This window comes from Oncorhynchus tshawytscha, linkage group LG19 (assembly GCF_018296145.1).
Source record: "Oncorhynchus tshawytscha isolate Ot180627B linkage group LG19, Otsh_v2.0, whole genome shotgun sequence".
In the NCBI taxonomy this organism is placed as follows: Eukaryota; Metazoa; Chordata; class Actinopteri; order Salmoniformes; family Salmonidae; genus Oncorhynchus; species Oncorhynchus tshawytscha.
Genome location: NC_056447.1, coordinates 29,805,696 through 29,822,525, shown reverse-complemented (window position 1 = coordinate 29,822,525; position 16,830 = coordinate 29,805,696). Strand labels below are relative to the sequence as shown.

Below are 16,830 nucleotides of genomic sequence, written 5' to 3'. Positions count from 1 at the left end.
ACTCTCATAGTTACCCCAATACAGACATAACTGTGCTGTCTGTCTCTCCACATCTCCTCTAATTGGTTATTTATAGCCAGGAGGGTGTGGCCAGTCAGGTCTAATGACTATTGTTGTCGTGGCTACTGGTTAATGAGAAACTGTCTCTGTAGGTCTGAGACTGAACCAAAACACTCATTACTCCAATTATACACTGTAGCACACTACAACACGAGAGAGAGAGAGGGAGACAGACAGAGAGAGAGAGAGTTTATTTATACAGTATATTTTCCATTCTGGGGGGTCAATGTGACAAATAAATAATAATAATACAGTTACAGTACTGGCTTTCGACTTACTGCTGTTGAGAGTTGTAATTGTACATTTAGAAATTGGTAGTGCATGGTCAGTTTTCCTCTTGTTATGTCATTCACTTACAGACCTTAGAGAGCTATCTAGAACCTGTCAGAAATGACCAGTGTTACCTAGATAGGTAGTGTTATCATGGCCAGATTATGTGCTCAGGGGCCTCGACCCCCAGGGCGCCTCCATTGATTTTTTTGGAGTCACTCAGGTATTATATGAACACACATAATACATGGCAACATGTAGAATGACAGGAAATGAGCTTGTGAGGTTTGTTACTATTCCAATAAATGACCATATCCATCCAGACCTTCGCAACCTAGGAAATGTGTGTGACCGGATCTTCAATAATAGTGGTTGAGTATCCCTGGTTTATATCTACTGTAGATCTCTCGCTCTCTCTTGCTCGCTCTCACTCTCTCTCTGTCTCTCTTTCTCCAGTGTCTTTCTGTGTAGCAGTATCCTTGTGTAGGTGTAGTTCTTTTTTATGTGTGTGTGTGCAATGTGTGTATGTATGTGTGTGTGTGTGTGTATGTGTGTGTATGTGTGTGTATGTGTATGTGTGTGTGTGTGTGTGTGTGTGTGTGTATGTGTCTGTGTGTGTGTGTCTGTGTGTGTGTGTGTGTGTCTGTATGTGTCTGTGTGTGTATGTATGTGTCTGTGTGTGTGTGTATGTATGTGTCTGTGGGTGTATGTATGTGTCTGTGTGTGTATGTGTGTGTATGTGTGTGTGTGTGTATGTGTGTGTATGTGTGTGTGTGTGTATGTGTATGTGTGTGTGTGTGTGTGTGTGTGTGTGTGTGTGTGTGTGTGTGTGTGTGTGTGTGTGTGTGTGTGTGTGTGTGTGTGTGAGAGACAGATGCTGCTGTCAGTGTGTAGCCAAGCAGAGACACACCCATGCTTAACCTCAGGGTGGGGTTCTCTCTCTAAAAATCCCTACCACATACATATGGCAGCACTGTGTGTGACAGTCTCTTTTCTCTTTATATTTCTCTCCCTCTTTCTCCTTTTCTGTTTTTCATTTTCTTGTTCTTTCACATGCTCTCTTCCCTCATTCCCTTCAGCCCTCTCCTTCTCTTTTTTACCTCAGTTTGTTTAGCTTTCTTCTCTCTCTCTGTCTGACTTCTCCTCTCCGACTCTCATTACATCAGTTAGTGTGCTGGCATGGTCTTGGCCTGCAGCCTTCAATGATGCGTCATAGCCTCTGTCACAATGACTTCACATGTTCAGTGGCTGAACATGTGAAGTCATTGTGACAGAGGCTATGATTAGTTGATTAGTTGAATCAGCTGTTTTACTGATCTTAGATGAAGCAAAGGCTTGCCCCCACACTGGCCTTCGCACCCCTCTTCACCCCCATCTGTCACTCTCAGATGACCCCCTCACCTCCATCTGTCACTCTCAGTTGACCTCCCCTTCACCTCCATCAGTCACTCTCAGATGACTCCCTCACCTCCATCTGTCACTCTCAGATGACCCCCTCACCTCCATCAGTCACTCTCAGACAACTCCCCCTCACCTCCATCTGTCACCCTCAGATGACCCCCTCACCTCCATCAGTCACTCTCAGATGACCACCCTCACCTCCATCAGTCACTCTCAGATGACTCCCCCTTCACCTCCATCAGTCACTCTCAGATGACCCCCTCACCTCCATCTGTCACTCTCAGATGACTCCCCCTCACCTCCATCTGTCACTCTCAGATGACCCCCTCACCTCCATCAGTCACTCTCAGATGACCCCCTCACCTCCATCTGTCACTCTCAGATGACTCCCCCCTCACCTCCATCTGTCACTCTCAGATGACCCCCTCACCTCCATCAGTCACTCTCAGACAACTCTCCCCCTCACCTCCATCTGTCACCCTCAGATGACTCCCTCCCTCACCTCCATCTGTCACTCTCAGATGACCCCCTCACCTCCATCAGTCACTCTCAGATGACCCCCTCACCTCCATCAGTCACTCTCAGACAACTCCCCCTCACCTCCCATCTGTCACCCTCAGACAACTTGCCCCCTTCACCTCCATCAGTCACTCTCAGATGACCCCCACCTCCATCTGTCACTCTCAGATGACTCCCCCTCACCTCCATCTGTCACTCTCAGATGACCCCCTCACCTCCATCAGTCACTCTCAGATGACCCCCCACCTCCATCTGTCACTCTCAGATGACCCCCCACCTCCATCTGTCACTCTCAGATGACTCCCCCTCACCTCCATCTGTCACTCTCAGATGACCCCACTCACCTCCATCTGTCACTGTCAGACAACTCCCCCCTTACCTCCATCTGTCACTGTCAGACAACTCCCCCTCACCTCCATCTGTCACTGTCAGACAACTCCCCCTTCACCTCCATCTGTCACTGTCAGATGACTCCCCCACACCTCCATCTGTCACTCTCAGACAACTCCCCCTCACCTCCATCTGTCACTGTCAGATGACTCCCCCTCACCTCCATCTGTCACTGTCAGATGACTCCCCTCACCTCCATCTGTCACTGTCAGATTACTTCCCCCCTCACCTCCATCTGTCACTCTCAGACAACTTGCCCCCTCACCTCCATCTGTCATAGTCAGATGACTCCCCCCTCACCTCCATCTGTCACTCTCAGACGACTCCCCCTCACCTCCATCTGTCACTCTCAGACGACTCCCCCTCACCTACATCTGTCACTCTCAGATGACTCCCCTCCTCACCTCCATCTATCACACTCAGATGACTCCCCCTCACCAACATCATTCACTCTCAGATGACTCCCCCTCACCAACATCATTCACTCTCAGACGACTCCCCCTCCCCTCCATCTGTCACTGTCAGATGACTCCCCCCTCACCTCCATCTGTCACTGTCAGATGACTCCTCACCTCCATCTGTCACTGTCAGATGACCCCCCCCTCACCTCCATCAGTCACTCTCAGATGACTCCCTCCTCACCTCCATCTGTCACTGTCAGATGACTCCCCCTCACCTCCATCAGTCACTCTCAGATGACTCTCCCCTTCACCTCCATCAGTCACTCTCAGATGACCCCCACCTCCATCTGTCACTCTCAGATGACTCCCCCTCACCTCCATCTGTCACTCTCAGATGACCCCCTCACCTCCATCAGTCACTCTCAGATGATCCTCCCCTCACCTCCATCAGTCACTCTCAGACGACTCTCCCCCTCACCTCCATCTGTCACCCTCAGATGACTCCCCCTCACCTCCATCTGTCACTCTCAGATGACCACCCTCACCTCCATCAGTCACTCTCAGATGACTCCCCCTTCACCTCCATCAGTCACTCTCAGATGACCCCCTCACCTCCATCTGTCACTCTCAGATGACCCCCTCACCTCCATCAGTCACTCTCAGATGACCCTCCCCTCACCTCCATCAGTCACTCTCAGACGATTCCCCCTCACCTCCATCTGTCACTCTCAGACGACTCCCCCTCACCAACATCATTCACTCTCAGATGACTCCCCCTCACTTCCATCTGTCACTCTCAGATGACTCCCCCTCACCTCCATCTCTAACTGTCAAATGACTCCCCCTCACCTCCATCTGTCACTGTCAGATGACTCCCCTCACTTCCATCTGTCACTCTCAGATGACTCCCTCCTCACCTCCATCTGTCACTGTCAGATGACTCCCCCTCACCTCCATCTGTCACCCTCAGATGACTCCCCCCTCACCTCCATCTTTCACTCTCAGATGACCACCCTCACCTCCATCAGTCACTCTCCTCCCCCTTCACCTCCATCAGTCACTCTCAGATGACCCCCCCACCTCCATCTGTCACTCTCAGATGACCCCCTCACCTCCATCAGTCACTCTCAGATGACCCTCCCCTCACCTCCATCAGTCACTCTCAGACGATTCCCCCTCACCTCCATCTGTCACTCTCAGACGACTCCCCCTCACCAACATCTGTCACTCTCAGACGACCCCCACCTCCATCAGTCACTCTCAGATGACCCCCACCTCCATGTGTCACTCTCAGATGACCCCCTCACCTCCATCAGTCACTCTCAGACGACCCCCCACCTCCATCAGTCACTCTCAGATGACCCCCTCACCTCCATCAGTCACTCTCAGACGACCAATAGCTATTAGAATACACAGTCACACTCAGATTAACACATAACCTTTACATACACAAACAGAATCACACACACACACTCTGACTCCATACACACACACACCATATTAACCCTACGTGTGTGTGTGTGTGTGTTTCCCTGTAGCCCAAACTGATGGCCAAGGACCTTTTGGATTTGGTGGCCTCCCACTTCAACCTGAAGGAGAAGGAATACTTTGGCATCTCCTACACCGATGAAACGTAAGTCCCTCTGGTTCACTACCATCACCATGGATGTAGTCCTGGGGATACACTACCATCACCATGGATGTAGTCCTGGTCCTGGGGATACACTACCATCACCATGGATGTAGTCCTGGAGATATACTACCATCACCATGGATGTAGTCCTGGAGATACACTACCATCACCATGGATGTAGTCCTGGTCCTGGGGATATATGTGATGTGCAGGGTTTTGTTCCAGCCCAGCACTTACACACCTAGAATGGGATGTAACTACACCGTACCCTGTTTATCATATACTGAGAAATGTATGTTTAAAATGTAAGGATGACATTTTATGTTATTTTGGGATGGGGATGTGAGCCCAGAGGATGACAGATGAAAGTATTATTATAAACTGGGTGGTTTGAACCTTGAATGCTGATTGGCTGAAAGCCTTGGTATAACAGACCGTATACCACGGTTATGACATAACCTTTATTTTTACTGTTCTAATTATGTTGGTAACCAGTTTATAATAGCAATAAGGCACCTCAGGGGTTTGTGGTGTATGGCCAATATACCCCGGCTACGGGCAATGTCCAGGCAATCCGCGTTGTGTCGTGCGTAAGAACAACCCTTACCCGTGGTATATTGGCCAAAAACCACACCCCCTCGGGCCTTATTGCATTTCAGTTGAATGCATTCTGACCAGGTATCCCTCTTTCCCTTTCCTTATTGCTTAAATATAGAACTTTTATTTCCAGTCATACACTCTTGTCCCAGCCTGCTATTCCCTAGAATACTGTTGGTTATTGATTTACGTAGAGGCTGACAGTCTGTGGTATTTTATACCTCTTGATGTATATTATACCATTCCACTGTTTCCGCTCCAGCCAATACCACAAGCCCGTCCTCCCCAATTAAGGTGCTACCAACCTCCTGTGACAAAGACACACCCCAGTTCTGTCTCTCTGTTTCTCTGCCAGTCCCTCAGTTCTATGATGTAGATTGGTTGTTTCTGTGTCTGAGAGCTGAAAGAGCTGCATGTTGCCCATAACACCATGCAGGGTTACCAGGATGACAAGCTGCCTCTGCAGTTTTCATCCCTGTCAGAGAGAAAGAAAGAGAGAGGATGGGTAGAGTGTGAAGCGCAGGGAGCTAGGCTGTACTATTCATTATTGAATCAGTCAGTTCTGTAGTGTACTGAGTTTGTCTCCTCATTGGTTGGGTGTGCAGTATGCTGACATTCGATTGGTTGTTGTGTCTCCAGGGGTCATTTCAGCTGGCTGCAGTTGGACCGAAGGGTTCTAGAACACGAGTTCCCCAAGAAGTCTGGACCCATCGTACTGTACTTCTGTGTCAGGTATGGTCACATCATAGAAAAACACACACGAGCAGCGCTCCTACATGTACATACAGTACACCGCCTCCAGCAGGAAACACAGACATGCCCCCTAGTCGGACAGATGTCTGCACACTACCGTAACTCTGTGAAGAAGGCAGATAATAACTTCATTATACTGTAAGAGAACACCAGTCATATTTCAGTAATAGTTGTCTAGCTATTTATCATGCATGATGTTCAGTGTGTCTGTGTGTGTCTGTGTGTGTCAGATATATAAGAGGATGTCTCCCTGTAAAGTGGAGCTGCAGCTGTGATCTGACCTGTAGTAGCAGGGTTCTAACCCCACTCCTTTCTCCTGCCAGTCCCTTTGTACTGCTCTGACAATGGCTGCTCTCTTACATAACACACATCCTGAGTGAGTGTCTGTGTGTGTGTGTGTGTGTGTGTGTGTGTGTGTGTGTGTGTGTGTGTGTGTGTGTGTGTGTGTGTGTGTGTGTGTGTGTGTGTGTGTGTGTGTGTGTGTGTGTGTGTGTGTGTGTGTGTGTGCTTGTGTGTGTGTGTGTGTGTGTGTGTGTGTGTGTGTGTGTGTGTGTGTGTGTGTGTGTGTGTGTGTGTGTGTGTGTGTGTGTGTGTGTGCATGTTTGTGTCTACATGAAGTCATTGTAGTTGGAAGAAAAGGTACAGGATCTGAAGATAATGTGTCTGACCTTTCATTGCACCTGTGGAAACGCTACACACACACACACACACACACACACACACACACACACACACACACACCACCGTGCTGAATAGTGTTGGTCAGTACTTTAAAGATCCCTATGATGACATATAGGCTCTAGGGACTTGTCATTCCTTAGCAATGTACATAGCAACCTGCATTGGAGACACAACGGATGAATGGTTGTTTGTACTGATTGGCATTAACGATAAGTGTCTCCAAAATGGTGTGCGGTAATGACGTCATTTCAACCTACCATAATAGTTTTGATGTGTATGGATATTGTATTGTTGCATGGGGTGTATTGTTCACGTAACAGATCACTATCAAATACATGGCCTTGTGTTCAGGGTAAGCCATCAGTGCGCATACAATAGAATGACTATTGTGATTACTTCTGTTATAGCCAGCCACTAATAACATATCCAGTCACTCCACATTCCCACACACAAATACACACACGCATTGAAATGCTTATTAATACAATGCATTTATACACACCACACACTCACACACACATCCTGATTCACAGTTAAACACAGAGACAGACTGATGAAACTGCAATCAGTCTAAATGTCAGAGCTGAATCCATTATCAGACTTCCCTGCCAGAGCATCCCAGTGTGAGTGTGAGTGTGTGAGTGTGAGTGTGTGTTTGTGTGTGTGCTTGCATGCTTTTGCATGCTTGTGTGCACGGTGCTTGTGCATTGGTTTCATAGCATGTGTGTGCATGTTTTGGAAACAGTAGCTGTAACAACGACCCATCTCTCTATATATAGACTACATTATACTGTTACAGTAGCTCCCATCTCTCTATATATAGACTACATTATACTGTTACAGTAGCTCCCATCTCTCTATATATAGAGTACATTATACTGTTACAGTGTTCTCATCTCTCTATATATAGAGTACATTATACTGTTACAGTAGCTCCCATCTCTCTATATATAGACTACATTATACTGTTACAGTAGCTCCCATCTCTCTATATATAGACTACATTATACTGTTACAGTAGCTCCCATCTCTCTATATATAGACTACATTATACTGTTACAGTAGCTCCCATCTCTCTATATATAGAGTACATTATACTGTTACAGTGTTCTCATCTCTCTATATATAGAGTACATTATACTGTTACAGTAGCTCCCATCTCTCTATATATAGACTACATTATACTGTTACAGTGTTCTCATCTCTCTATATATAGACTACATTATACTGTTACAGTGCTCCCATCTCTCTATATATAGACTACATTATACTGTTATAGTGTTCTCATCTCTCTATATATAGACTACATTATACTGTTACAGTAGCTCCCATCTCTCTATATATAGACTACATTATACTGTTACAGTAGCTCCCATCTCTCTATATATAGACTACATTATACTGTTACAGTAGCTCCCATCTCTCTATATATAGACTACATTATACTGTTACAGTGTTCTCATCTCTCTATATATAGACTACATTATACTGTTACAGTAGCTCCCATCTCTCTATATATAGACTACATTATACTGTTACAGTAGCTCCCATCTCTCTATATATAGACTACATTATACTGTTACAGTAGCTCCCATCTCTCTATATATAGACTACATTATACTGTTACAGTGTTCTCATCTCTCTATATATAGACTACATTATACTGTTACAGTGTTCTCATCTCTCTATATATAGACTACATTATACTGTTACAGTAGCTCCCATCTCTCTATATATAGACTACATTATACTGTTACAGTAGCTCCCATCTCTCTATATATAGACTACATTATACTGTTACAGTGCTCCCATCTCTCTATATATAGACTACATTATACTGTTACAGTAGCTCCCATCTCTCTATATATAGACTACATTATACTGTTACAGTAGCTCCCATCTCTCTATATATAGACTACATTATACTGTTACAGTGCTCCCATCTCTCTATATATAGACTACATTATACTGTTACAGTAGCTCCCATCTCTCTATATATAGAGTACATTATACTGTTACAGTAGCTCTCATCTCTCTATATAGACTACATTATACTGTTACAGTGTTCTCATCTCTCTATATATAGACTACATTATACTGTTACAGTAGCTCCCATCTCTCTATATATAGAGTACATTATACTGTTACAGTAGCTCCCATCTCTCTATATATAGACTACATTATACTGTTACAGTAGCTCCCATCTCTCTATATATAGACTACATTATACTGTTACAGTAGCTCCCATCTCTCTATATATAGACTACATTATACTGTTACAGTAGCTCCCATCTCTCTATATATAGACTACATTATACTGTTATAGTAGCTCCCATCTCTCTATATATAGAGTACATTATACTGTTACAGTAGCTCCCATCTCTCTATATATAGACTACATTATACTGTTACAGTAGCTCCCATCTCTCTATATATAGACTACATTATACTGTTAGTGCTCCCATCTCTCTATATATAGACTACATTATACTGTTACAGTAGCTCCCATCTCTCTATATATAGACTACATTATACTGTTACAGTGCTCCCATCTCTCTATATATAGACTACATTATACTGTTACAGTGCTCCCATCTCTCTATATATAGACTACATTATACTGTTACAGTAGCTCCCATCTCTCTATATATAGACTACATTATACTGTTACAGTGTTCTCATCTCTCTATATATAGAGTACATTATACTGTTACAGTAGCTCCCATCTCTCTATATATAGAGTACATTATACTGTTACAGTAGCTCCCATCTCTCTATATATAGACTACATTATACTGTTACAGTAGCTCCCATCTCTCTATATATAGACTACATTATACTGTTACAGTGTTCTCATCTCTCTATTGACTACATTATACTGTTAGTGCTCCCATCTCTCTATATATAGACTACATTATACTGTTAGTGCTCCCATCTCTCTATATATAGACTACATTATACTGTTAGTGCTCCCATCTCATATATAGACTACATTATACTGTTACAGTGTTCTCATCTTCTATATATAGAGTACATTATACTGTTACAGTAGCTCCCATCTCTGTATTATGACTACATTATACTGTTACAGTAGCTCCCATCTCTCTATATGTAGACTACATTATACTGTTACAGTAGCTCCCATCTCTCAGATATAGGTACATTATACTGTTACAGTAGCTCCCATCTCTGATGACTACATTATACTGTTACAGTGTTTCATCTGCAGTTCTGACATTCTACTGTTATAGTAGCTCCCATCTCTCTATATATAGACTGAATTATACTGTTACAGTGTTCTCATCTGTTTATAAGACACATTAAACTGTTAAGTAGCTCCCATCTCTGTATATATAGACTACATTATACTGTTACAGTGTTCTCATCTCTCTATATATAGAGTACATTATACTGTTACAGTAGCTCCCATCTCTCTATATATAGACTACATTATACTGTTACAGTGTTCTCATCTCTCTATATATAGACTAGATTCTACTGTTATAGTAGCTCCCATCTCTCTATTGATGGTTCCTGTGTTTCTCTGCCTGCACTCTGCTGATGATGCAGCCAGCCAGCCAGCCAGCCAGCCAGCCAGCCAGCCAGCCAGCCAGCCATTGTGTGAAATGCATCGTGTGCACATTTGCGATGTGTGGTGTGTTTGTGTAGATGATGTGTCTGTGTTTGTGCATCAGCGTTTGTGTGTGTGTGTGTGCGTGTGTGTTGGATGGTTGCCAGGTATCAGACAGAGAAGGTTTTATTAACTGTGTGTTAGCCTCATGTCTGATGACTCCTAGTGGACACTCTGTTCACTGCAGTTCTGACACACATAGTAGCCTGGAACTAGATTGAATGAGCTTCTTTTCTTTTTCGTCTGTTTCCAAGACACATCAAATCTAAAATCATTCTGTCATTGTCTGTTGTACTGTTTTATGTTTCTGTTCATCACAGGTTTTAGAGAGTATTTCCTGCATGTTCAACCTCAGTCATGTGTTCTGTTGTCTATGTGTTACAGGTTTTACATAGAGAGTATTTCCTGCATGTTCAACCTCAGTCATGTGTTCTGTTGTCTATGTGTTACAGGTTTTACATAGAGAGTATTTCCTGCATGTTCAACCTCAGTCATGTGTTCTGTTGTCTATGTGTTACAGGTTTTACATAGAGAGTATTTCCTGCATGTTCAACCTCAGTCATGTGTTCTGTTGTCTATGTGTTACAGGTTTTACATAGAGAGTATTTCCTGCATGTTCAACCTCAGTCATGTGTTCTGTTGTCTATGTGTTACAGGTTTTACATAGAGAGTATTTCCTGCATGTTCAACCTCAGTCATGTGTTCTGTTGTCTATGTGTTACAGGTTTTACATAGAGAGTATTTCCTGCATGTTCAACCTCAGTCATGTGTTCTGTTGTCTATGTGTTACAGGTTTTACATAGAGAGTATTTCCTGCATGTTCAACCTCAGTCATGTGTTCTGTTGTCTATGTGTTACAGGTTTTACATAGAGAGTATTTCCTGCATGTTCAACCTCAGTCATGTGTTCTGTTGTCTATGTGTTACAGGTTTTACATAGAGAGTATTTCCTGCATGTTCAACCTCAGTCATGTGTTCTGTTGTCTATGTGTTACAGGTTTTACATAGAGAGTATTTCCTGCATGTTCAACCTCAGTCATGTGTTCTGTTGTCTATGTGTTACAGGTTTTACATAGAGAGTATTTCCTGCATGTTCAACCTCAGTCATGTGTTCTGTTGTCTATGTGTTACAGGTTTTACATAGAGAGTATTTCCTGCATGTTCAACCTCAGTCATGTGTTCTGTTGTCTATGTGTTACAGGTTTTACATAGAGAGTATTTCCTGCATGTTCAACCTCAGTCATGTGTTCTGTTGTCTATGTGTTACAGGTTTTACATAGAGAGTATTTCCTGCATGTTCAACCTCAGTCATGTGTTCTGTTGTCTATGTGTTACAGGTTTTACATAGAGAGTATTTCCTGCATGTTCAACCTCAGTCATGTGTTCTGTTGTCTATGTGTTACAGGTTTTACATAGAGAGTATTTCCTGCATGTTCAACCTCAGTCATGTGTTCTGTTGTCTATGTGTTACAGGTTTTACATAGAGAGTATTTCCTACCTGAAGGATAATGCTACTATCGAACTCTTCTTCCTCAATGCTAAGTCCTGCATATACAAGGTAAGTTCATCAGGCCTGTGGTTCATGCTTAGATATGCTTAGATATAGCATGCCAATATATATATATATAGGATTTTATTTTCCAGTCATGTCATAATTTTACCAGCAGGGGGTATATGTGGGCTGTTGGGTGGTCAGTGTGACGTTTGAACAGTAAAACCACTCTCTGTCTCCTCTCTGTTCCATTCATCCTGTTAGAAACAGATTTAGCATTAGCTAAGCTTATGTTATCTCCAGCTCCGAAAGTGTTACCCAGCCTCTGCTCACAAAATGCATCCACCGATAGCGAAGCTTCTGATAACACTCCAGCATCACACGTAGCTTTTCCTAGTACATACCCAGCACTGACAGCTTAGCGTATGCTAACACATAACCAATACTTCACACCTAAGGCTAGGTGTTTATAAAGGGAGGCTGGAGAACTCTCCCTGTCCAACAGACTCAAGTGAAGTGAGGGTTGTCTGTGAAGTCTACATTTCCACTCCAATAGACCAAAATAGCTCTATTTTTACTCGAGGCACACATGGATACAAGGACACAAAAATAAACACAACACAGACTATGTCAATGTTAATCATGATACAAGAATTTCGCAAACACCTGCAATGACATCTGCTAAGCATGTGTATGTGACCAATAGCATTTGATTTGATTAATCGTGGATACGTTTAAGACATTATATTTGTGTTGTGGATATAGAGTCATTTTTAATACAATCTCCTGTCTTCATGTATGGAGTGTGTGTTCTACACTGGACCACACACACATACACACACACTGCTAGGCCACAAGCCCCATGGTGAGAGCCCATGCTGGGTGGTAATGTATTCAGTGTTGTGTTTCACTCTGCTGTCTGATCTCTTAACCAATTAACCGCCAGGGATCATATAGAGGACATTCATTTACATACCTGACCCCTTCAGTCACTAGTCATCCACACACACACACACACACACACACACACACACACACACACACACACACACACACACACACACACACACACACACACACACACACACACACACACACACACACACACACACACACACACACACACACACACACACACACACACACACACACACACACACACACACACACTTCCTTCCCTCAATGTGTGTGTGTGTTAGTAGGGCCTGTCCCAGCATTGCTCATCTAACTAAACAGGATGGAGAGACAAAGAGAGAATTAAAGAGAAAGACAGAGAGACCGTTAAGAAAATTGTTCTGTAAGTCACCAATGCATTTCCTCATTCTATTCTGCTCCCATAAGTCCCTTCACACTGTAATGTCTGAGCTGAAGCAGAGCAGACAACCCCCAATGAAGAAAGGACAAGAAATCACTGTAATGTCTGAGCTGAAGCAGAGCATACAACCCCCAATGAAGAAAGGACAAGAAATCACTGTAATGTCTGAGCTGAAGCAGAGCATACAACCCCCAATGAAGAAAGGACAAGAAATCACTGTAATGTCTGAGCTGAAGCAGAGCAGACAACCCCCAATGAAGAAAGGACAAGAAATCACTGTAATGTCTGAGCTGAGCTGAAGCAGAGCAGACAACCCCCAATGAAGAAAGGACAAGAAATCACTGTAATGTCTGAGCTGAAGCAGAGCAGACAACCCCCAATGAAGAAAGGACAAGAAATCACTGTAATGTCTGAGCTGAAGCAGAGCAGACAACCCCCAATGAAGAAAGGACAAGAAATCACTGTAATGTCTGAGGCTGAAGCCAGAGCAGACAACCCCCAATGAAGCAGAGCAGACAACCCCCAATGAAGAAAGGACAAGAAATCACTGTAATGTCTGAGCTGAAGCAGAGCAGACAACCCCCAATGAAGAAAGGACAAGAAATCACTGTAATGTCTGAGCTGAAGCAGAGCAGACAACCCCCAATGAAGAAAGGACAAGAAATCACTGTAATGTCTGAGCTGAAGCAGAGCAGACAACCCCAATGAAGAAAGGACAAGAAATCACTGTAATGTCTGAGCTGAAGCAGAGCATACAACCCCCAATGAAGAAAGGACAAGAAATCACTGTAATGTCTGAGCTGAAGCAGAACATACAACCCCCAATGAAGAAAGGACAAGAAATCACTGTAATGAAGAAGAAAGGACAAGAAATCACTGTAATGTCTGAGCTGAAGCAGAGCAGACAACCCCCAATGAAGAAAGGACAAGAAATCACTGTAATGTCTGAGCTAAAGCAGAGCAGACAACCCCAATGAAGAAAGGACAAGAAATCACTGTAATGTCTGAGCTGAAGCAGAGCATACAACCCCCAATGAAGAAAGGACAAGAAATCACTGTAATGTCTGAGCTGAAGCAGAGCATACAACCCCCAATGAAGAAAGGACAAGAAATCGGGGAGGGGGAGGAAGGGAGTGAGGGAAGTTTAGATGAAACAATGAAAACAGCAATGGAGAAAAGAGTACTGGGGACATTGTGATAGAAACGTTTTTTTTATCCAATATGAATATGTATTTCAGTGTTGTATTACAGTTTTTAACAATCACTTTGACACTCATTTCAGAACCTTGTGGTCATTTTTCACAACTCTAGACACAAAACTCAAAACGGTCATCACCTGTATAACACAGGCTGTCCAATGTTCAAAACATTGCATTGTGCATTCATATCTTTAAAGAAACCTTGCACTTGAAGAATCATTGGTTCAAATAACTCATTTATCATGAAATACCATAGGAACATTCATTTAGATCACCCACACACAAGATACCGATAGTTTCACTGTGTAGTTGTTCGTACAATCATTAAATATTGTAGTACAAAATATGTGACACATGTTTCATTATGCTACTAAGGACTAGTAGAGAGAATACTACAGACACAGTAGAATCATTGAACAAAATATGACATTTATTGATGAAATACAATAAAATCACAACATAGGTTTCTTTGAATCAAAGCAAAAATAATTAGCTACAACAAAAGAAAAAACAGAGGTCGACTGCAGTGTTCCTCACCTGGCTTACTGTAAAAAGACACAAACACACACACACACATATACACACACACACACACACACACACACACACACACACACACACACACACACACACACACACGTACACACACACACACACACACACACACACACACATATACACACACACATACACTCACACACACACACACACACACACATATTTCCATCAACCCTGTTGTGGATTTGGACATAGGTTCTCATCCACATCACAATGGATGTTTTCATTAGCCAAACATCTTGGGAAGAATCTTCGGGCGAATCCAGGCCTCACACTGGTCTGCCGTGATGTCATTGCATGCGTCATTCATGGCCTGGAGAAGGACGGCTTGTTCGTGAGGGCGCCTATCATATACCTCCCACCTCCATGTGGACAAAAATTCCTCAATCGTGTTAAGGAAAGGAGAGTATGGGGGTAAGCACAGGGTGGTAAATAGTGGATGGGCCTGAAACCATGCTTGCACCATTTGGTGGAACCTGACATTATCCCACACAATGACATAGGTCATGCCATCAGCTCTACAGACCTGATTGAGCTCATCAAGGACGGTTACATTCGAACAGCGAATCATGTGGCTGCCTGCAACTCAATATATAGAGTATATAGAGTAGAGAGATTTAGATGTTGTTCAACCAAACATGAGAACAGGCAAGATGAGTAATCTAAGCAACTTTGACCGTGGTATGATTGTTGATGCCACACATGGTGATTCCAGCATCTCAGAAACAGCTGCCCTCCTGGGATTTTTACGCACTACAGTCTCTAGAGTTTACAGAGAATGGTGCGATAAACAAAACACATTCAGTGAGCGACATTTCTGTGGGCAAAAACACCTTGTTAATGAGAGAGGTCAGAGGAGAATGTCCAGACTCATTCAAGCTAACAGAAAGGGCACAAAAACTCAAGTAACAGCTGTTTAAAACAGTGGTGTGCAGAATGGTATCTTTTAATGTACAACATCATGAATAATTCAGGCTGTTGTGGAGGCAAAAGGGGGTCCTACCTAGTACTAGATAGGTGTACCTAATAAAGTGGCCGGCGAGTGTACAGTAATGTCAAATCTGAAACACTGTCTGATAAAGAATGATGATGAAATATTGCAGCCATAGATAGTCCAATTGGTTCATGTTCCACAGTAATTGAAACTTTCATGATCTAAACATGGAATATTGTTTGCCAGTTTCCATAAAACTATGCATTAAGAGTAACGCAACAGTTATCATTTTAAGCAGTTGTATCAATTGATAGTTAGATCATTGTAATGAAATGAATAGACAGTTGTCTCAGATGTAATGTGTGAATTGCATTTTGAAATGGTAACATTTTGATGTTTAGTTGTGTCATTTTGAACAGGTGATTTTAGTTCAATAAACAAATGATCTTAGCTTTATGTGTATTGTATCCAAGCAATTGGAAAAAGCGTAGTAGTGTAGGTACATCATAACATCGTGGTCATAGTATTAATCTGATGAAAATGTGCCCCTCACAGCTCCCCACATAGGGACTGTAATGGACACATTGGATTGGGTATATTAGCTGTGCAAGTCACAGAATAACCGTTATCTAATGATGTCCTCTCGCTCGCTCTCTTTCTCTCTCTCTGTCTCTCTCTCTGTCTCTGTCTCTCTCTGTCTCTCTCCACCGTTATCTAATGCTGTCCTCTTGCTCGCTCTCTTTTTCTCTCTCTGTCTCTCTCTGTCTCTCTCCCTCTCTCTCTCTGTCTCTCTTCCTCTCTCTCTCTCTGTCTTTCTCCCTCTTTCTCTCTCTCTCTCTCTCTGTCTCTCTCTGTCTCTCTCTCTCTCTCTGTCTCTCGCCCTCTCTCTCTGTCTCTGTCTCTCTCTCTGTCTCTCTCTCTCTCTCGCTTTTTCTCTCTCGGTGTCTCTCTCTCTCTCTGTCTTTCTCTGTCTGTCTGTCTCTCTCTCTCTCTCCCC

At 43.3% G+C, this 16,830-nt stretch overlaps 1 protein-coding gene across 14 annotated transcripts in view; it reads left to right on the top strand.

Moving 5' to 3' along the window:
- The window catches only part of LOC112219237 (FERM domain-containing protein 4A), a 188,704-nt gene that overhangs the window by 133,970 nt on the left and 37,904 nt on the right, over nt 1–16,830 (top strand). For all 14 annotated transcript variants that reach the window (XM_042301558.1, XM_042301560.1, XM_042301555.1 and 11 more), the window contains 3 exons: nt 4,580–4,674; nt 5,911–6,003; nt 11,809–11,893. In XM_042301558.1, coding sequence (XP_042157492.1) covers nt 4,580–4,674; nt 5,911–6,003; nt 11,809–11,893 — 273 coding nt within the window. The remainder of the gene's footprint in view (nt 1–4,579; nt 4,675–5,910; nt 6,004–11,808; nt 11,894–16,830) is intronic.